The sequence below is a fragment of the Mesitornis unicolor genome, unplaced genomic scaffold (genome assembly GCF_000695765.1).
Source record: "Mesitornis unicolor isolate BGI_N332 unplaced genomic scaffold, ASM69576v1 scaffold16431, whole genome shotgun sequence".
NCBI lineage: Eukaryota > Metazoa > Chordata > Aves > Mesitornithiformes > Mesitornithidae > Mesitornis > Mesitornis unicolor.
In genome coordinates, this window is record NW_010164602.1 from 6,918 (window position 1) to 22,710 (window position 15,793).

The window sequence follows — 15,793 nt, forward strand, 5'->3', positions numbered from 1 at the left end:
TGCCTCTGCTCATATTAGGCTGCCTTTGATAAACATCTGTACTCATGTTTGGTAGATGAGGAAGATATAGCCAGGGACTGGGAGATTAGGCAGACCCTTGCCAGTAGAATTATGCATCTGTTCTTCATGAATCCTGCAGCAAGATCTGTTTGTTACCTAACTACAAATGGTACTTAACAAACAGATTGGGACTGAAGCTTCCCTTTCTTTGATATGCAATGTTTTTCTCATTTTTTCAGGAATTTTCCCCAAGCTGTTTGTATTACACGCTTTAGAATCCAGAGGACTTTCCTGTTGTTTAAAAATAGAATAAGGGAACTGGAGATCCTCACATTGAGATAAAACTAAGTGAAACAATAAGTGCTTTTGTATCTCCCTTCAATTTACCAAGTGTGGTCTCATTTCTCATATTTTCAGTCCTCCTCTGTCTCCTGAGTTGCTCATGCCACATGCTAGATGGCTCTCTTGTACCCTGGATCATGTTTATCCCATCTCTCTCTCAGTGACCTGCTTTCACCTCTCCACATATTGCTAGATGGCATTCTTGACCCTTGGGCATACATTTAATTTGTCTTTGAATATTTCCCATTTCCCTTCTGCTTTCTCTTCATTCTTTTTCATATTCCACTCATTCTAGCTGTCATTTTTGTGTTATTCCGAGAGGTCTTTTGCTGCATCCTGTGCTCCTGCTTCTCCATTCCCTATATATACAAGGGTCCAAGTCCTAATTAAAATGTGCAGTACAACCCCCACCCTCCCATTATTTCACACTTCTCTGCAAATGTGTTTCAAGCCTTTATTTTTTTCACCTGCAATGCTCTATATAATACCTGCTTAGGTGAAATCTCCAGTTTCTGGCCCTCATTTGATTTATGTTCTCAATCCATCTGCTAATGAAGTGGCTTTAATGAAAATGCTGCTATCAACTACTTTCCTTGACTCTAATGATGGACACTCCAATACTCTTGATTACATGCAGGTAAACAGCAGGAACTGAGGGGAGGAGGGGAGAGAGAACAAGGTTAATGTTTCTGTTGGCTTGTATAGGCAACGTCAAAGGGCAACTGCAGTTTCTGTCCAGGGAATATCAGTCAGTCATACTCCAAGTGGGCAAAGAGCCTCCTAAAGTAGCAGGAGCTGGAAGGAGTTTCCATGCTGTCCTCTAACTTGGTACAGATGTGCAGCATAGGCACATCAGACTTGCTGAAAATTACACTTAGAAGCTCACCTGAAGCAAAACAAAACTTTTACCATTGCCGTCCTGAACCAACGTGCTCTCAAAGCACAGTTAAGTCTGTAGTTGCTTCATGCTATTCAGACTTCTTCCTTCAACCCCTACCTTTCCATTTTCTTCCCACAGTGCCCAGGTCCTTTGCTTATAACCTTTAATCACCTTTTTTTCTCATTACAGAAATTCTAATGGCTGCTCAGCTTTGTATTAGGGTTTGTTAGGAGTGAGGTCTGTTTCTGTGAACAAACAATTCAGCACAGTTCACAAAGTCTTTATTTCTTGGTTTCATCTGTAAATAGACTTCGGTCTCACAAACCTGTCATCTGTTGATACAGGGCAACGCTCACTGGATTAACTGATATGCTCCTCTAATTTTACTAATGAAACCTGTTGTGCTTTTTAAAAAGTGTTTTCAGTACTCAGGAAAATGTTCTACTTTTTAGTTAGAGAAAATAATTTGGTATTCTCCCTTTAATTTAATAAACTCCGCTTAATTCTTGGTATTATTTCTTCCTCCTTTCACTCCGTGTCAAGCCTTTTTATAGACTCCTTTCCTCTTCATTATTAAAATGTACACTCCTTTAAAAATGAACTCAACAAAGGTGTGTTAATCACTTCCAAGACAGAAATGTCATTTACAGTGGGATATATAACCTTAACTCAGTCTCCTGTGTACATACATTTATTTTGCACATTATTCTTTAAATAAATGAAACTGCAAAGTGTATGTTGACACAAAGTAATTACACAATTTGGATTTCAGCCAGGGAGTTGAAGTTAAAATTTATAATCTCATAAAAAGTGCAAAAGATCTTCAATGTTCACAGGTAGTTTGGACCTTTCTATTTCAAACTGAGCAACAGAGAAATTGAGTTACATCCATGAATGTACTTGTGTGTATTCTCAGCTCAAGCTTAAGAGTTTACCAAATTGTCACAACACCAGTTTGGGTCAGGTCTTTCTGTGGAGAAGCAGGCTCCCACAGCCTCTGGTGATTTTGGGGACAGCACATACTCACCAGGTACCTATTTGTAATTGCCAGCAATTAAAGAAGAGAAACCCAAAGCTGTCTGTTTTGTTGGGTTCCACCCCTGTGATAACAAGAACACCTGAAAGACAGAGCTGAGCTCCATGCAACACCCGTAATCCAACTAAGTAGAATAGGAATGGGAAGAAAAGGCCGGTATAAATCCTGCAGAAGACCTCCGACGACAGGATGGTCTCTTATCAAGATTTGCTGCTGAGATAAAGAAATTTAAATAATTCCTCACAGAAAGTGTAGAGTAACCTTGTTTCTTTCCACGGCCATGAAACTTTTCTTCACAGCTCATTGTGTCTCTTGGAGCACAGAACATTTTTCAGCATTGTAAAGTAACCTGATCAAATCATCAGTTACAATAGTTTCTCTACATATCAGTTATTTTACTCTGTATTCATATCTTGGTTCTTCCTCTCAGCTGCCAGGACTTCCTTATTGTCAGATATCTTACTGGTTTTCCTTCACTGAAATTCACTGACAAAGCTCTGTGTGTGCACATTCATGTGTGCATTGAAGTGCATACCTCTGTCTAGTCACTTACTTGCTGTTCAGGTAGTAAAAAGTAAAGTAATAAAAGCAATCTCAGTATTATCACTTTGTTGGTTTTAGAATTTGTGTAAAAATTGCCATGACAACTGTGACCACAGGTGACAGTGATTGAGTTTATTGCTTAGGAAACTTCATGCTGTATTTCTGAAGTGGCTCTTTTCTAGGCTAGCAAACTTACTGCATCTGCTTATTATATCCTGCCTTGGAAAAAACCCCCATCTGAACAAGTGACAGATTTCTCCCCTAAGCATCAGAGGTGTTTACTGTCCCCTTCACCAGACATAATGAAGACTGAGACTCATTTATAGTTCATAAAAACCAAATATTATCAACTACTTTATCTCTGTTTCCAGCTGGAAACACAAGCACAATTCAAATGGATCTCCTGAATAGAAAAATGCCTGTGCTTCTCTCTAGCTTATTGACCAAAACCATTTTTATTTGGCATCTTTTTACACTGCTGGAGCCCAAAGCTGCATTGGGTTTAATGGGTCTGATTTCCTGCCATTTTACTGCTCTTGCTGAGAATTTACTTTCAAATAAGGTTTCAGAACATGCCTTGCTGTTTTAGAGAAGAAGCTATAAAATCCAGGCTATAGAAGTAATTGAGAGAAAAATAGAGGAAGGCAACAGAGAATTTCTACCTTTATCAATATAATTTTAATCAAGGTCATCAAGGCATTGTAGAGATTGAAGGGTTTAACCATTACATCACAAACTGACTGCAGATGTTCGTAGGGTTTAGGAAAAACATGCAAAGAATGCTTCAGTGTTTTAGCTGGATGTGGGGGCTACTTTTTGAGAACAAATTTTAAAAATCCTTCTTATCTCACACCAGAGCAGAACTACTGCTCTAATTAACTCAAATTTACTATGCAACACTCTTGGCGAATATTATTTTGTGACTGTTTTAACCCATCTAAGGCTATATGGGAGATACATTTTGACGTTATTCACAGAAGCAGAATTCCCACAAATTCGCCTCTTCCAAGTGCTTTTCAGGATCAGTGTTCCTAGGAGCCATTAAAAGAGCTGTGGTATGCAAGACTAACTAAAGATTTGTACCTTTAAAATATCTGCCTTTTGCAGCAGTTCTTTTGTTACTAACTTCAGATATTCAATAAGGCTATTCTTTTTCAATTTTGCTTCTTTCTCAATGTAGAGAGATCTTTGAAACAGATATTAGTATGTGGTAAGTGATCATACAACAACCTCGTTTTCGCTTCTTGACCATAATGTTGATAAAGCAGGTGTTTTTCCCTGTGGAGAAAGGACACATTTTCTTATGAGCGACCCACAAGAGCACTCAGATCTCTGCATTTCAGTGCTCAGAAACAGCTTAGGTAGGAGATCAAAGTTGATACCACATATGCAGAGACTGAGTTTGCCCTTTTAAAATAATAGCAAGATTCGCATTGATTTCTGTAGAAACAGTCTTTAAACACTATTAGCCATACTCTCTGTTCCTCAGCTTTAAATTTTACTCTATGAGTGGATAAATTAAGGCAGGGATGTGTGTGTTTCACTTCTGTACAGCACTGTGTTTGCTCACATTGGGGAAAAAAATTAATGTTACTAACACAATTGGTTTGATTGTTTCCATCTCTCTCCTTTTTCCCAAAGGTCTCAAATCCAGAAGTATTAATGAATTAGTCAAAGATATTGTCAGAGAACAGTTTAAAGTATTTCAAGTTGAAGTCCAAGAGAGCATGGCTCAAATTTTCAAGACTGTGTCTAGCTTGTCAGTTGATCTTGCAAATACAAAAGGATTAGTCAAACATCTGAATGAAACCCAACAAAAATTTGCTCAGGAGAAGGACGGTGGGCCAACAAAGCTTGACATTCTGGAGCTAAAGAGTCATATGGTGCAGATGAAAGAGGAAATGACCCTCACTTGTGACAAGCCTATGAAAGCTTTACAGGAAAGGCAGAAATCCTTGGAAGATAGTTTGGAACATCAGCAGTCAAGAAGTATCATTTATTATGAATCTTTAAATAGGACTCTTACTGAAATGAAAGATGCTCATGAACAACTGTTATCAGCTGAACAATCTTCAAGCCAAAGCATCCCTTCAGCAGATAAAGTCACAGAGTACAATGTGACAGAGTACTTGTTCACGCTGCATGAGAAAGTAAAGAAACAAGGCATGATGGTGCTGCAGCTCTATGATGACTTAAGAGTCCAGGATAGCAAGATCAGCAATCTCAGTGTTGCACTGGAAATTCAGAGAGACTCTGTGCTGGGAGTCTGCGATGATATGTTGTCAGAGAGCAGAAGGGATTTCCAAACGCAGCTGGCAGCAACCCAAAAGAATGTGCTTGTCCTAAACAAAAGTCTTGCTGACCTGGTCCTTCCATTGGAAAATAAGATGGACAAAATGAATGAGCAGATTAATGATTTGTGCTATGACATGGAGATCCTGCAACCCTTGATTGAGCAAGGAGTGCCTTTTAGCATGACTTCAGAATATGAACAACAGATCCAAGCTGAAGTCATCAATGAGAAGCTTCAAAACCTCACAACTGTCATTAACAGCATGAGTTCTGCAATTAAGGAGCTTTCCAGAACTCAGGAAGAACTTAAAAATGAATCTCAGTCTTATCAGGAACTGTTTGAGAGTCGAGTTAATGAATGCTCCATGGAAATAGAAGATGGATTAAACAAGACCATGATAGTAATAAACAGTGCTATTGATTCTATTCAGGATAACTATGTACTGAAAGATATGCTACACACTCTAAGAAATGAGACTGAAGTCTGCTGTGGCAGAGCTGAGAAACTGGACAGCCTCCTGGCTTTCATTCCCCAGTTCCAGCAGTTGAATGAATCCCTCCAGGCACTGCTCATTGACAAGAAGAATGAATTCACTTCACAGGTAGCTCCATCGCTTTCTGATCTTCCATACGAGAAGTCTGACAAAAGTATCCTCTACAATTTCAGAAGATTCTTCTATATTTTAAATGAAACATCATCAAGAATGGACAATCAGCAACAAGACATCAGCCGCCTGGAAGAAAAACTGTTTGACTCTGTGGAGCAATCGAAGGACCATGAGGTTCGCCTTCTGAGTGTGGAGTCAAAAATGTCCAAGTTTTTGGCAAACAACTGTGTCTCACTGAAAAAAACCAAAGCTGCCATGACAGAGAAAGAACAAGTGGTCTCACTTCAGCTCCAGACACTGAGTTCCAGGATCAAGGCCCTGGAAGCCAAATCAATTCGCTTCTCAAACATCATTCCCCTTCTGAACAAGACTGCTCACGAGGCCTGGGGGCTGTGCCAGGATACCAACAGCACCATCCAAAAGGTGAACGCAAGCATACCTGTGCTAATTAAACTTGCTCAGCCAGATATCCCCCTGCTGCAGAGAGGCCTCAAAGAGCTTATCGAATCTGTGCTTGAAATAAAAGCAGGAACTATCTTGACAAATTTAACCCAGCATGTTGATGTATTGGTGGCAAGTTCAGTGAGCAACATCACCAAACTTCAGAAACCGGTGAAGCCAGTTGTAAAGAAACCAGCCCCAGTGAAAAAGGGGGCAGCAAACATCACCATGAGCCTGGCAAGCCGAAGTCAGAGAAACACAGATAATGCTATAGATGCAGGTAATGCATTTCACTACTAAAAATTGAGGTCTGTGTAATAAAGGGTGAACTGAAGTGGCAGAACTTGACTGAGGGTGAACAGAAAGTCCAAAAACTGCCAAGAAGTGTTTCAGAGGAACTTGAGGTTACTCTAGTCTCTTGCTTACAAGAGAACTTGTTTTGTGAGAAACTCTTCACTAAGTCATCTAGAAGCACCGGTTAATTTTCCTTAATAAATTCACATCTGATCAGTTTAAGGTATATGTGCACGCACACATATTTAGCTGAGAACCTGATCTTTCAAATGTAGCTGACAATTTAGACAAAATCTAAACTACATAAATTTTGTGCTTGCATTTCAATTAGCAATTTCAGTAAAAAAGCATGCAAGATGGGAGAGAAATCTGGAGATGCATCAGTACTTTGCAGTGTCAGTGGGCATGAAAAGTATCAAAAACCTGGAGCAGGTAATACCCCAAATGACTGTAATGAGGCTCTTGCCAGCTCCTGCAGCACTTCATTGAGATTATTAGTGCAGTTACAATCACAGCAGTGTGTTCTTGCTGAATTGGAAGCCCAGCCAAAAAAGTAGGTTTGACTCAAGTCGATCTGTAGAACAGTGAAGCTGGGTAGGAGCTGCCAGTCTTCAAAAGGACGTTTGGAGTGTGATTCACTTCTGAACTTAAATTTGAACATCATCACGTGAAATGAATTCATATGGATGAATTCACAGAAGTACAAACTCTGAGTTATGACATTTGTAGTCAGACTTGAGTGAAAATCAATAGTGCAACCTAATGTTTTATGGAAATATAATTTCTGGGAAAGTACAGAAAATGGAGAGTGGTTCAGTGACTAGAAATCCTCAGAGGACTCTAATTCACATTAAAATAAGTGAAAGAGATTTCTAAATCACAGATATATGTACAGATACTTTTGAAGACCCAAACCTAAATCTTCTCTGTAAAGCATTCTTAAACTTATGAACATTTCTAAAATGGTATTTGGTCCTTTTTGCAAGCAGATGGAGGGGTAATAAGAGCTACCACTCTTGTTCATGTGCTAAGACCATGGGTGATCTCCTTTTCCTTCTCCCTACCTCTTTCTCCCTTTCCAATCCTTCCTCCTTCATCTCCTGTCCCAGGTACAGCACTTTTCAATAATCATCAGAAAGGATCTTTTTTAAAGCCCCAATCCCCTGAGCAGCTTGGCTTCTGCTGAAAACCATCCCCACTGAAGGATGGGTACCTTCAGAGTACCCATGGGTATCAAGATACCCTTGGGTATCTTTTCAGTCAGAGAAGACACACAGCCATTCCAACAAGCAGTTGCACTTAAAAATGCACCAAGATTTGCCAAATTCTTACTACAAACTGATTTGAACATTTTGGTATAAAAAATGGCAATTCTTTCTCAGTCATTTCTGTTTTCTGCCTGTTCCTGCCACTGCACAGGATGGAATTCAAAATGCCTGTTCACAATTAAAACTGAGGGGAAATGAGATATGATGCCTTTGATCCTTCCCGAGTCTTCTACTTGCTGGAAAATGTCACTGGTGCTACCTGCCTGGAGCACAGGAGGCTGCCACCTGCTCTGGTTTTGACTCCACATTAATGAGTTAGTCCCTTCCCTATCTATTATTTATCTCATGCTGAATTTTAACAAATAGCTTGCTTGATAACACTGGATGCATGCTGACTCTTACAGAAAGTGCAGATCTTTGCAGTTGTTGAAAAGCCCTATTTCTAAGCAAGGGTTCTATATAGTAATGCTTATGCAGACTTTTCCACCAGTAACGAGCTTTTGCACTCAATGATATTTCATGCCGAGCAAACCCATACATTACATTTCTGTAAGCTAGAGGAGTGAGACCATTATCCTAATTAACAAGTAACCATCTTCTGCATGGGTAAGTTTTACTTCCCCAGAAAACCTTTTTCTCTCTAAGTTTCAGGAAACCATCCAGAGATATGTGCTGACTCTACTACAGTTTTTAGAAGAAACCCTAAGTCATAATAGGCTAATTATAAAATGTATTCAATTTCAGATTGTCTTTTTCTATTCAAAAATATTAGAATAAATTCTAGAAAGAGCTGAATGACAATTCTAATTGATTCCAATATGTTCAATATTTGATCCTACTCTAACAGATTGGGAATTTCATTGGCTTTAATGTGTTCAGGATTTGCCCCTGAGGTAATACTTCCCTCAGGAGTTATTTGAAATCAAAGTGAAACAGTGGGAGTTTGCATTGCGTACACAGAGGCATTACAGATTGAGAGATTTCCCGTATTGTGGAATGAAAAAAAGAAAAGGTTTGTGTCTGCAATACGAGTATGAGGGATGAATAAATCCAACGCTTTACCTGATGCTGACTGTAATGGCAATGGAGACAAATTAAAAAAGCGATGATCTTAAGACAGCTTCAAGTAGCTAACACAGACGAGATGACAGCCTTTAAAGAAGAAATTTACAGTAAACTCTTCATTGGTCCTGGTTATGGATGATGTCTGGTCCCACCTTCAAGGCACTGTTCTGCTGCAGAAATGTGTGATGCAGCGTGAGGGCAGCTGAGCTCAGTTCCCATTTTCCCATTGCCATTTGGTGCTGGCTCTCTTCCCTAATAAACCTAGAGGCTGCCGTGTGTTTCAAAGGTGAATGCACTTTTGTTGCATGTCTTGTGTTAGTTGTGATTTTGCTTTATTTAGATTGTGCAACCCTCCTATCAATACAAATAACTGAGAGTTCACCTGTGTTGTATGTATGTATTTAAAACAGTGCATCTCTATGTGAGAGAGGTAATTTCTTTTCATTCTCATTTTCTTTGTCTAATTTCTGATTTTGTTTTCACGTCGTTTCTGACTCCTAGCAGAAATGCAAGCTTCCATTGTCGCTTTATCACTCAAGCCTGCAGTAAAATTAACCTATTTAAATGTTTTGCATCTTATGTTTTAATTGCACAAGTTTGATTGTTATTCTTGTTCTGTTTGATGACGTATACTTCAATTTTGCATGTTTACTATTTAGACTAACAAATAGATGAAACTGTTTTGTTGTTTTTAATTTAGTGATCCTGAAGTCTCCACACTGGAAGTACTGAATACCTCTGCTTACCACCTCTCCTCCTTTCTTTTTGCCCAAGAGCACTGTGGGTGAATCCTTCGTGTTTCTTGCACCACAAACACCCTACATAGTACTTACACCTGCATTCCCTGACAGGACCTCCAGTGCACCCATCACCTTAATTTCCCTGGGCATCCTGACCTAGCCCCTGGACTGCCCATGAGCCTGGGTTCCCTGATTTAGCTCAGGCCAGAATCCCAAGCCTTTTCAGTCACATTGGGCTGTGACTAACCCTGATGCTGTGATCAACCTGCCACCCTCTGCTTGTCACCTCTCCAGGTGAGGCACCAGCCCTGCTGACACCATCAGTTGCTGGCTGCTGGTCCCACTGGGGCTGCCTCTCCTGATGCTCCCTGGCACTCCTCGCATCTGGGCTACTGGGGATGCTCATCGCTTTTATCACTGTCAGACTGAGGTGATTAATAGTTGTAGACTGTCAACCAGTCTGCCCCTGTGTGCACAGGGTGGTTCAGTAGATTCCCAGGCTCTTCCAGTCTCCCAGGGGTTCCTGAGAGACAGTGACTGATAACTAAATATTGAGAAAATGCTGGTGAGTTACTTCCTGTTCAGACATTTCCAAATTGAGCTACTGTGGACTTACTTCTTTCCATGAGGAGACCATTAAATTGCTAAATATTTGATTTTCTTCTAAACAACACCCCAGTAGATACTGACAGAGCTGCCTTATTTGTTTGAAGATTTGTTTGTACAGCATAGGCAGTCTATTTCCCAAAAGAGCTTCTGGCTGCTTGCCCTCCTGAAGAGCAGCAAAACCCAGCATTAGCTGGCTCTCCTCACTCCTACCTTGCTAAGTGTAAAGAGCCACTGCATTCAGTTTATTCTCTGCTATTAATAGCTGCAATTTAAGCCTTTAATTTATAAAATCTCTCACTTTTATTCATCTACACTACTAAGTTGTGATGGATTAATTAAAAATAAGATATGTACTATAGTAGGAAATCCTTTCCTAATCTGAACCTCTTGGTGTCTTTACCCCAAGCAGAGAATACAGAGATAATGTCTCAGGGTGCCCTTCAGCAAGGAAAAGGAAAACACTGGGCAGAGGGGCACCCTGAGTCAGAAATGACAGCAAACCCATGCTGTTGTAAGACCACATGGAAGTTACACAGAGGTTACCTGCTCAGTGGAGATCTAGGGCATTTACTTATTACTCCACAAATCCTAACTTGACTCAAACCTCTTCACAGCTTCTCCTAGTTCTAGCAAATGGAGCAGGCTCTCCAGCTGCTCTTAAGCAATGCTGCACCTGGAGAGTTAATTTATGGTAGGTAAAGCTGTGTCTGAATTTGATTTAACTCCAAGGTTAAGTTCAGAAAAAAACATCCCTCAGCAGACTGTTAAAACACGAGACTCCATCTTATTATCATTTCCTTTTTTGTGATCTTTTTCCTGTTTCTTGGATTTACTTCTTGTTTATGATAAGCAGAGGCCAATTAGCAGAGAGGCTGCTGTGTTTTTACACAGAGCTTTTGTATTTTGGGAATATGATACAGTCAGCACAATTAGCTGTTTTCCTTCCTTTGCAGCTTTCCTTGCACACTTGGTAAATATGTGGATGCTTGGTATATATGAGTGAAAAATAACTTCAATTAAGTGTGCAGCAGAACTATTATCTGAGAAGAAAAACATCATTTCCTCCTGTCCAGTTGCCTGTGCTGTGACCCCAGTCATGACAGTTCTAAATTGCTTTATTTCAGGCATTACGGGATGGATGTTATTTTCTGTGAAAAAAATTACTGTCATGTTTTTAAGTCCATATGCTCCATCAGTGCAAATTCAAGTGGCACCGTACAACGTGCATTCTGCTCACTGAACTAAAATTTCTCACGGAAATAGTTTGCTTTAATGCAATGGTCTGTGAAATGGCTGGATGGGAATCTGCAGATAACTATGGGCTTTACTGAAATACCTGTGGGCTTCACTGAAATACCTATGTGAAGATCCAGTTCAACACTCCCTGGCAATAAGTAGACCCTTTTATGAAAGGCTTTTTCAGCTCCCAACTATCAATCTAGATTTACCATCACAGGACTGTGTGGAGATCTCTTTCCAGAGCTCTGCTGGTACTTCCTGGCAAAGAAAAGGTTCATTTTCTAAAACATCTGTCTTTTCCTTTCTTTTATTTTGATCAAATAAAAATGTATGGCTTGGGAATGTTTGGTGTCCAACTGAGGGCTACCATACAAGAAGGGAAGAGGGAGGCTGAGCCAGCTGTGTGTGGCTCAGCACAAGAAGTCCACTGCCACCATGGCCAGCTGGAAGAGGGAAGTGAGCAGCTGGTGCTGGGTGATCTGTGGCATCCATCCTAAGGACCACCTATAAGGCCACCTTGCTATAGGTTATTATGGAAAGGCTTATGTAGGGAGCAGCGGAATTTCCTAATGCTTGGCAGTAGCCAGGCTTTGTTAGCTTTAAATTTACAAAGCAGGGAGGGAGATTATTAAATTAAGGAGAAGAAGAGGGAAGAAATGTACGAAGAAAGGTTGGTTGTTGACAGGGGTCTCTCATACTGTACAATCAGAGTTGTTCAGATATCCCCATCTTTTGATGGTTCTCATAACGTTTGTTGAGTGAGATGCTCCAAATAAGTTAGATTTGTAATGTCTTTCATCTTATTACATGTGCTCGAGCCTCAGACAAGCAGAACTCAGCATTTACAGGTAATTCTGAATCTCTTGGAGGGTAGCTGAGGGTAAGCTGTGCTCAGACAAAGAGGGAAGCTGGACTCGCAAAGGGTCCAAACAGCCTGTGCCTTCACACAGAACCTCAGCAGCAATTCCACTGGCTGTATGAATTGACAAAGAGGCTTTCCAAAATTCTGAAAATCTGGGAAGTGTTGCTGTAATGACCTTGCAACTGAGGTTGTTGGTTTTCCTCTCTCACAGGGCAGTATTCAGCTTGTGTCAGTTCCCCGTGCCAGAATGGAGGAACCTGCATCAACGACAGGGAGAGCTTTATTTGTGCTTGTCGCCACCCCTTTGGAGGAGTCAGCTGCAGCACCAAGCTGGTGAACGACAATTCTCTGAGTGTCGGCAAGTAACGAATTTAGTAGTGCAATACACCAGTGGTACGGGCCTCTGCCCCAGGGCCTAATTAGAGAGCATTTGCTGGTCAGAGGGCTCACATTTCACTTTAATGAGTGCCAACACAAGCAGTAGTGTCCAGTGTTTCGGCACTGAAGACATCAAGCCTGTGGGTGACTCATGATCTCTGTCTTTAATATGATCAGATGATAGGATTAAATTAGGCTGGGGCCAGCTGTAATAGCTGGAAAGCTCCCTGCTGAATTGTGCAGAGTGGGAGGGTGTGCAATAGAGGTATTTGATATCATGGAATTTTAAGGGGGAGGTAAAATCACGTCACTGGGGAATAGTAGCTTCAGCACAGCCTTAAATGTTCTATAAATACCAGTAGCTACCATGGTGTGTGGGACTATGGCCTGAAGGAGCCATTTTAGGCATACTTCTGATTTTCATCAGCAAAGGATGCAGCCCTTGAAAGATATTTCAAAAATGAAAGGTGGAAACTGTGCTTATTCAGCTCAGGAAAAAAAAAAAAGAAATTTACATCCAGGCCACATGGAATGTGAATTTTATGCAGCTTTCAGCAGCCATTTGGCTGATTCTTACTCATGACAGCATATGAATAGTGAATAAAATAATTTGTACAGTGGCAGGGAATCATAGTGTGCAGGCTCAGCTTGAAGAGAAAAACATATGCTTTTATTCCCTCATTTAACGTCAGGAGTGCTAAACTTCTTCAGTGTTTGACTAAGATTTGTGGAGAAATTTCTTCACTTCAGTGCACACAGATGAACAATGAAAGAGATCCTGGTGTGGGAAAAACTTGGGGGGAGAGGGGAAGAGGGGATGGGGAAAGAGAAGAAAAATAGCAGCTCCCTTAATGCTAACCTATATAGTACAGACAAACATAAAGTGCCCTTGCTGTTTCTAAAATTACTCTTTTGTAGCTACACCTAGCACTAATTGTAAAGAAAGGTGCATTTTATACAATACAGAAAAACTCTGCATTTATGGTAGAAACACTATGTTTGAGTTGCTCAAGCTCCTGGATGATGTGACTTCAGAAAGGCTGCTTTTGTTCTTCTGGCTGGTCTGAGTTGCCTTTTCGCAAGGTAACATTTCTTGAAATTGTTCTTTATTGCTTTCCAGATTTTTCAAAAGGATCATACAGATATGCACCTATGGTGGCTTTTTTTGCCTCCCATACCTATGGAATGACGACTCCAGGACCCATCAGATTTAACAATCTGGATGTCAACTACGGAGCTTCGTTTGCCCCAGCAACCGGGAAGTTCCACGTCCCATATCTGGGGGTCTATGTTTTTGAATATACCATTGAATCATTTAGTCCACGTGCCTCTGGCTATCTGGTCATTGATGGAATAGACAAACTCGCTTTTCAGGCTGAAAATATTGGTAGTAACAAGTACACCGACAGAGTAATTACTGGAAATGCTTTGTTAGAGTTAAATTATGGACAAGAAGTCTGGCTCAGACTGGCAACGGGCTCTGTACCGGCCAAGTATCCACCAGTAACTACGTTTAGTGGTTACCTGTTGTATCGCACCTAAGTCAGTCATAGGTGTAAACAGTTGCTATCAAATGAAGCAGTCTGCATGTGAATTTGTCTTTGTCTTTAAATGCTTTGTCTCTTTAACAGCAGTAAGTTTCTCAAAGTAACCAATGTGATGGGATTTGAAGTGCTGATTCTCCAAGAAGTTGCTTGGTTGTAGCCACGTACACATCTACACAGGGAGTCCACAGGTTGGGGATGGGGGAAAAATAAGCATCTTCCTTATATAAGCACGACTGGGAAGCACAAGTCTAATTATGTTCTACATTACATTTATGTTGCATGAATGTACTTACACAAGGTTGCTGAGAATCGGTTCTCAAGACAAATCAAACTGGTTTTGATTATTCCTTTACAACCAGAGTGCATACCAAAGGTGATGGATGGATTCTGATGACTCAGATGCTGGGTTACTACTCAGCTCGTTGTATCAAGTGATGATCATGTGTATATATTCTGTTTGGAAAAATACATTTCTTTTTCATTTTGCCTGACATTATTCACCACATACCTTGATATGCCAGCATTTAACTGATTCATGACTTTTTGTGTAACCAGTATGATAACAAACTAGTTGTTTATCAAATCTAGCAGAAAAAAAACCAAAAGGGAATACTTAAAAGCTTCATGTTGATACATTCAGGTTAGAAATAAGGTGCTCATTTTTAGCAGTGAATATAATTAGTCATGGGAAAACCATTAGAATACATTTGGTGGAGCAAAATGTTGCTTGAAGCATTTAAACCACAGCTGGATTTTCCTTAGGTGATACGTTTCTGAGCAAACATGGTTATATTGGCTTCATGCAGCTTCTAGCATGTAAATTTTGGCCTACAAAGTACACAACATTAAATGAGATAATCACAGTCCTTTCTAAGTTTGAGCTTTATAAATCTATGATTTTGTTTGTTTCTGCATTATTTTCACATACTACTGAGGCAAGATGGAATGAACTTCAGTCGGCATAAACCAGAATGTGATTTCCAAGCACCAATCCAATAAAAAAATATTTTTAGTTCATGCAATGCCTGAAAAAATAAATGCTCAGGTTCCCTCCTTATCAGTTGCAAAGTCCTGAGTTGCTGCAGTTTCTTACTATCCCATCGACAGGGGTGACTGACCAGGTTTTATTCTGGTTATTGCTTTTGTTAATGCCAATTGATCAGTTTTTACGTCTCAGTGTGTTCATCTCCCTCCCTTTCCCATTCCTCCCAGCTGAAAAGAAATAAACTTTCTCACACTTGTCATGTCTGTACCAATTAGAGCCAGTGACCAGGTCTGTTCTCATCGCTACCTCCCTTGCCATGTGTCACGCAGGTTTGTCTCTGCATGTTCTTGTTGATGGCTCCTTTGAGCAGCTGCTCTTAAAGAAGCAGATGCTGTCCTTCCATGGCCCTTACATTCAGTTACTGGGACTCATCATGCTCCAGTGACCTATGCCAGTTTATTGAACCCCAGAAGGTTTTGAAGCTCCCTGGATTATTTTGTTTTCCACTGTCAGGAACTTCTCTTGAAAACACAGGAGAATCTTTAGCTCTCTTCTTATTATTACTTAATGTACCTTATCAGATCTTAAAGTGAATGCCATCAAGTCCATTTTCTGAGGCCCTAAATCCACTAATTAAAATCACAGAATCACAGAATCTCAGGAG

The 15,793-nt window shown here is 40.3% G+C and overlaps 1 protein-coding gene across 1 annotated transcript in view; it reads left to right on the forward strand.

The window, feature by feature from the left end:
- Positions 1 to 14,139, forward strand: part of MMRN1 (multimerin 1) — a gene marked incomplete at its 5' end in the record, with an annotated part of 18,928 nt that extends 4,789 nt beyond the window's left edge. Inside the window, 3 exons of the mRNA XM_010194373.1 lie at positions 4,443 to 6,422; positions 12,431 to 12,577; positions 13,718 to 14,139. Of these exons, the coding sequence (XP_010192675.1) occupies positions 4,443 to 6,422; positions 12,431 to 12,577; positions 13,718 to 14,139 (2,549 nt within the window). The remainder of the gene's footprint in view (positions 1 to 4,442; positions 6,423 to 12,430; positions 12,578 to 13,717) is intronic.
- Between the last annotated feature and the right edge of the window lie 1,654 nt (positions 14,140 to 15,793).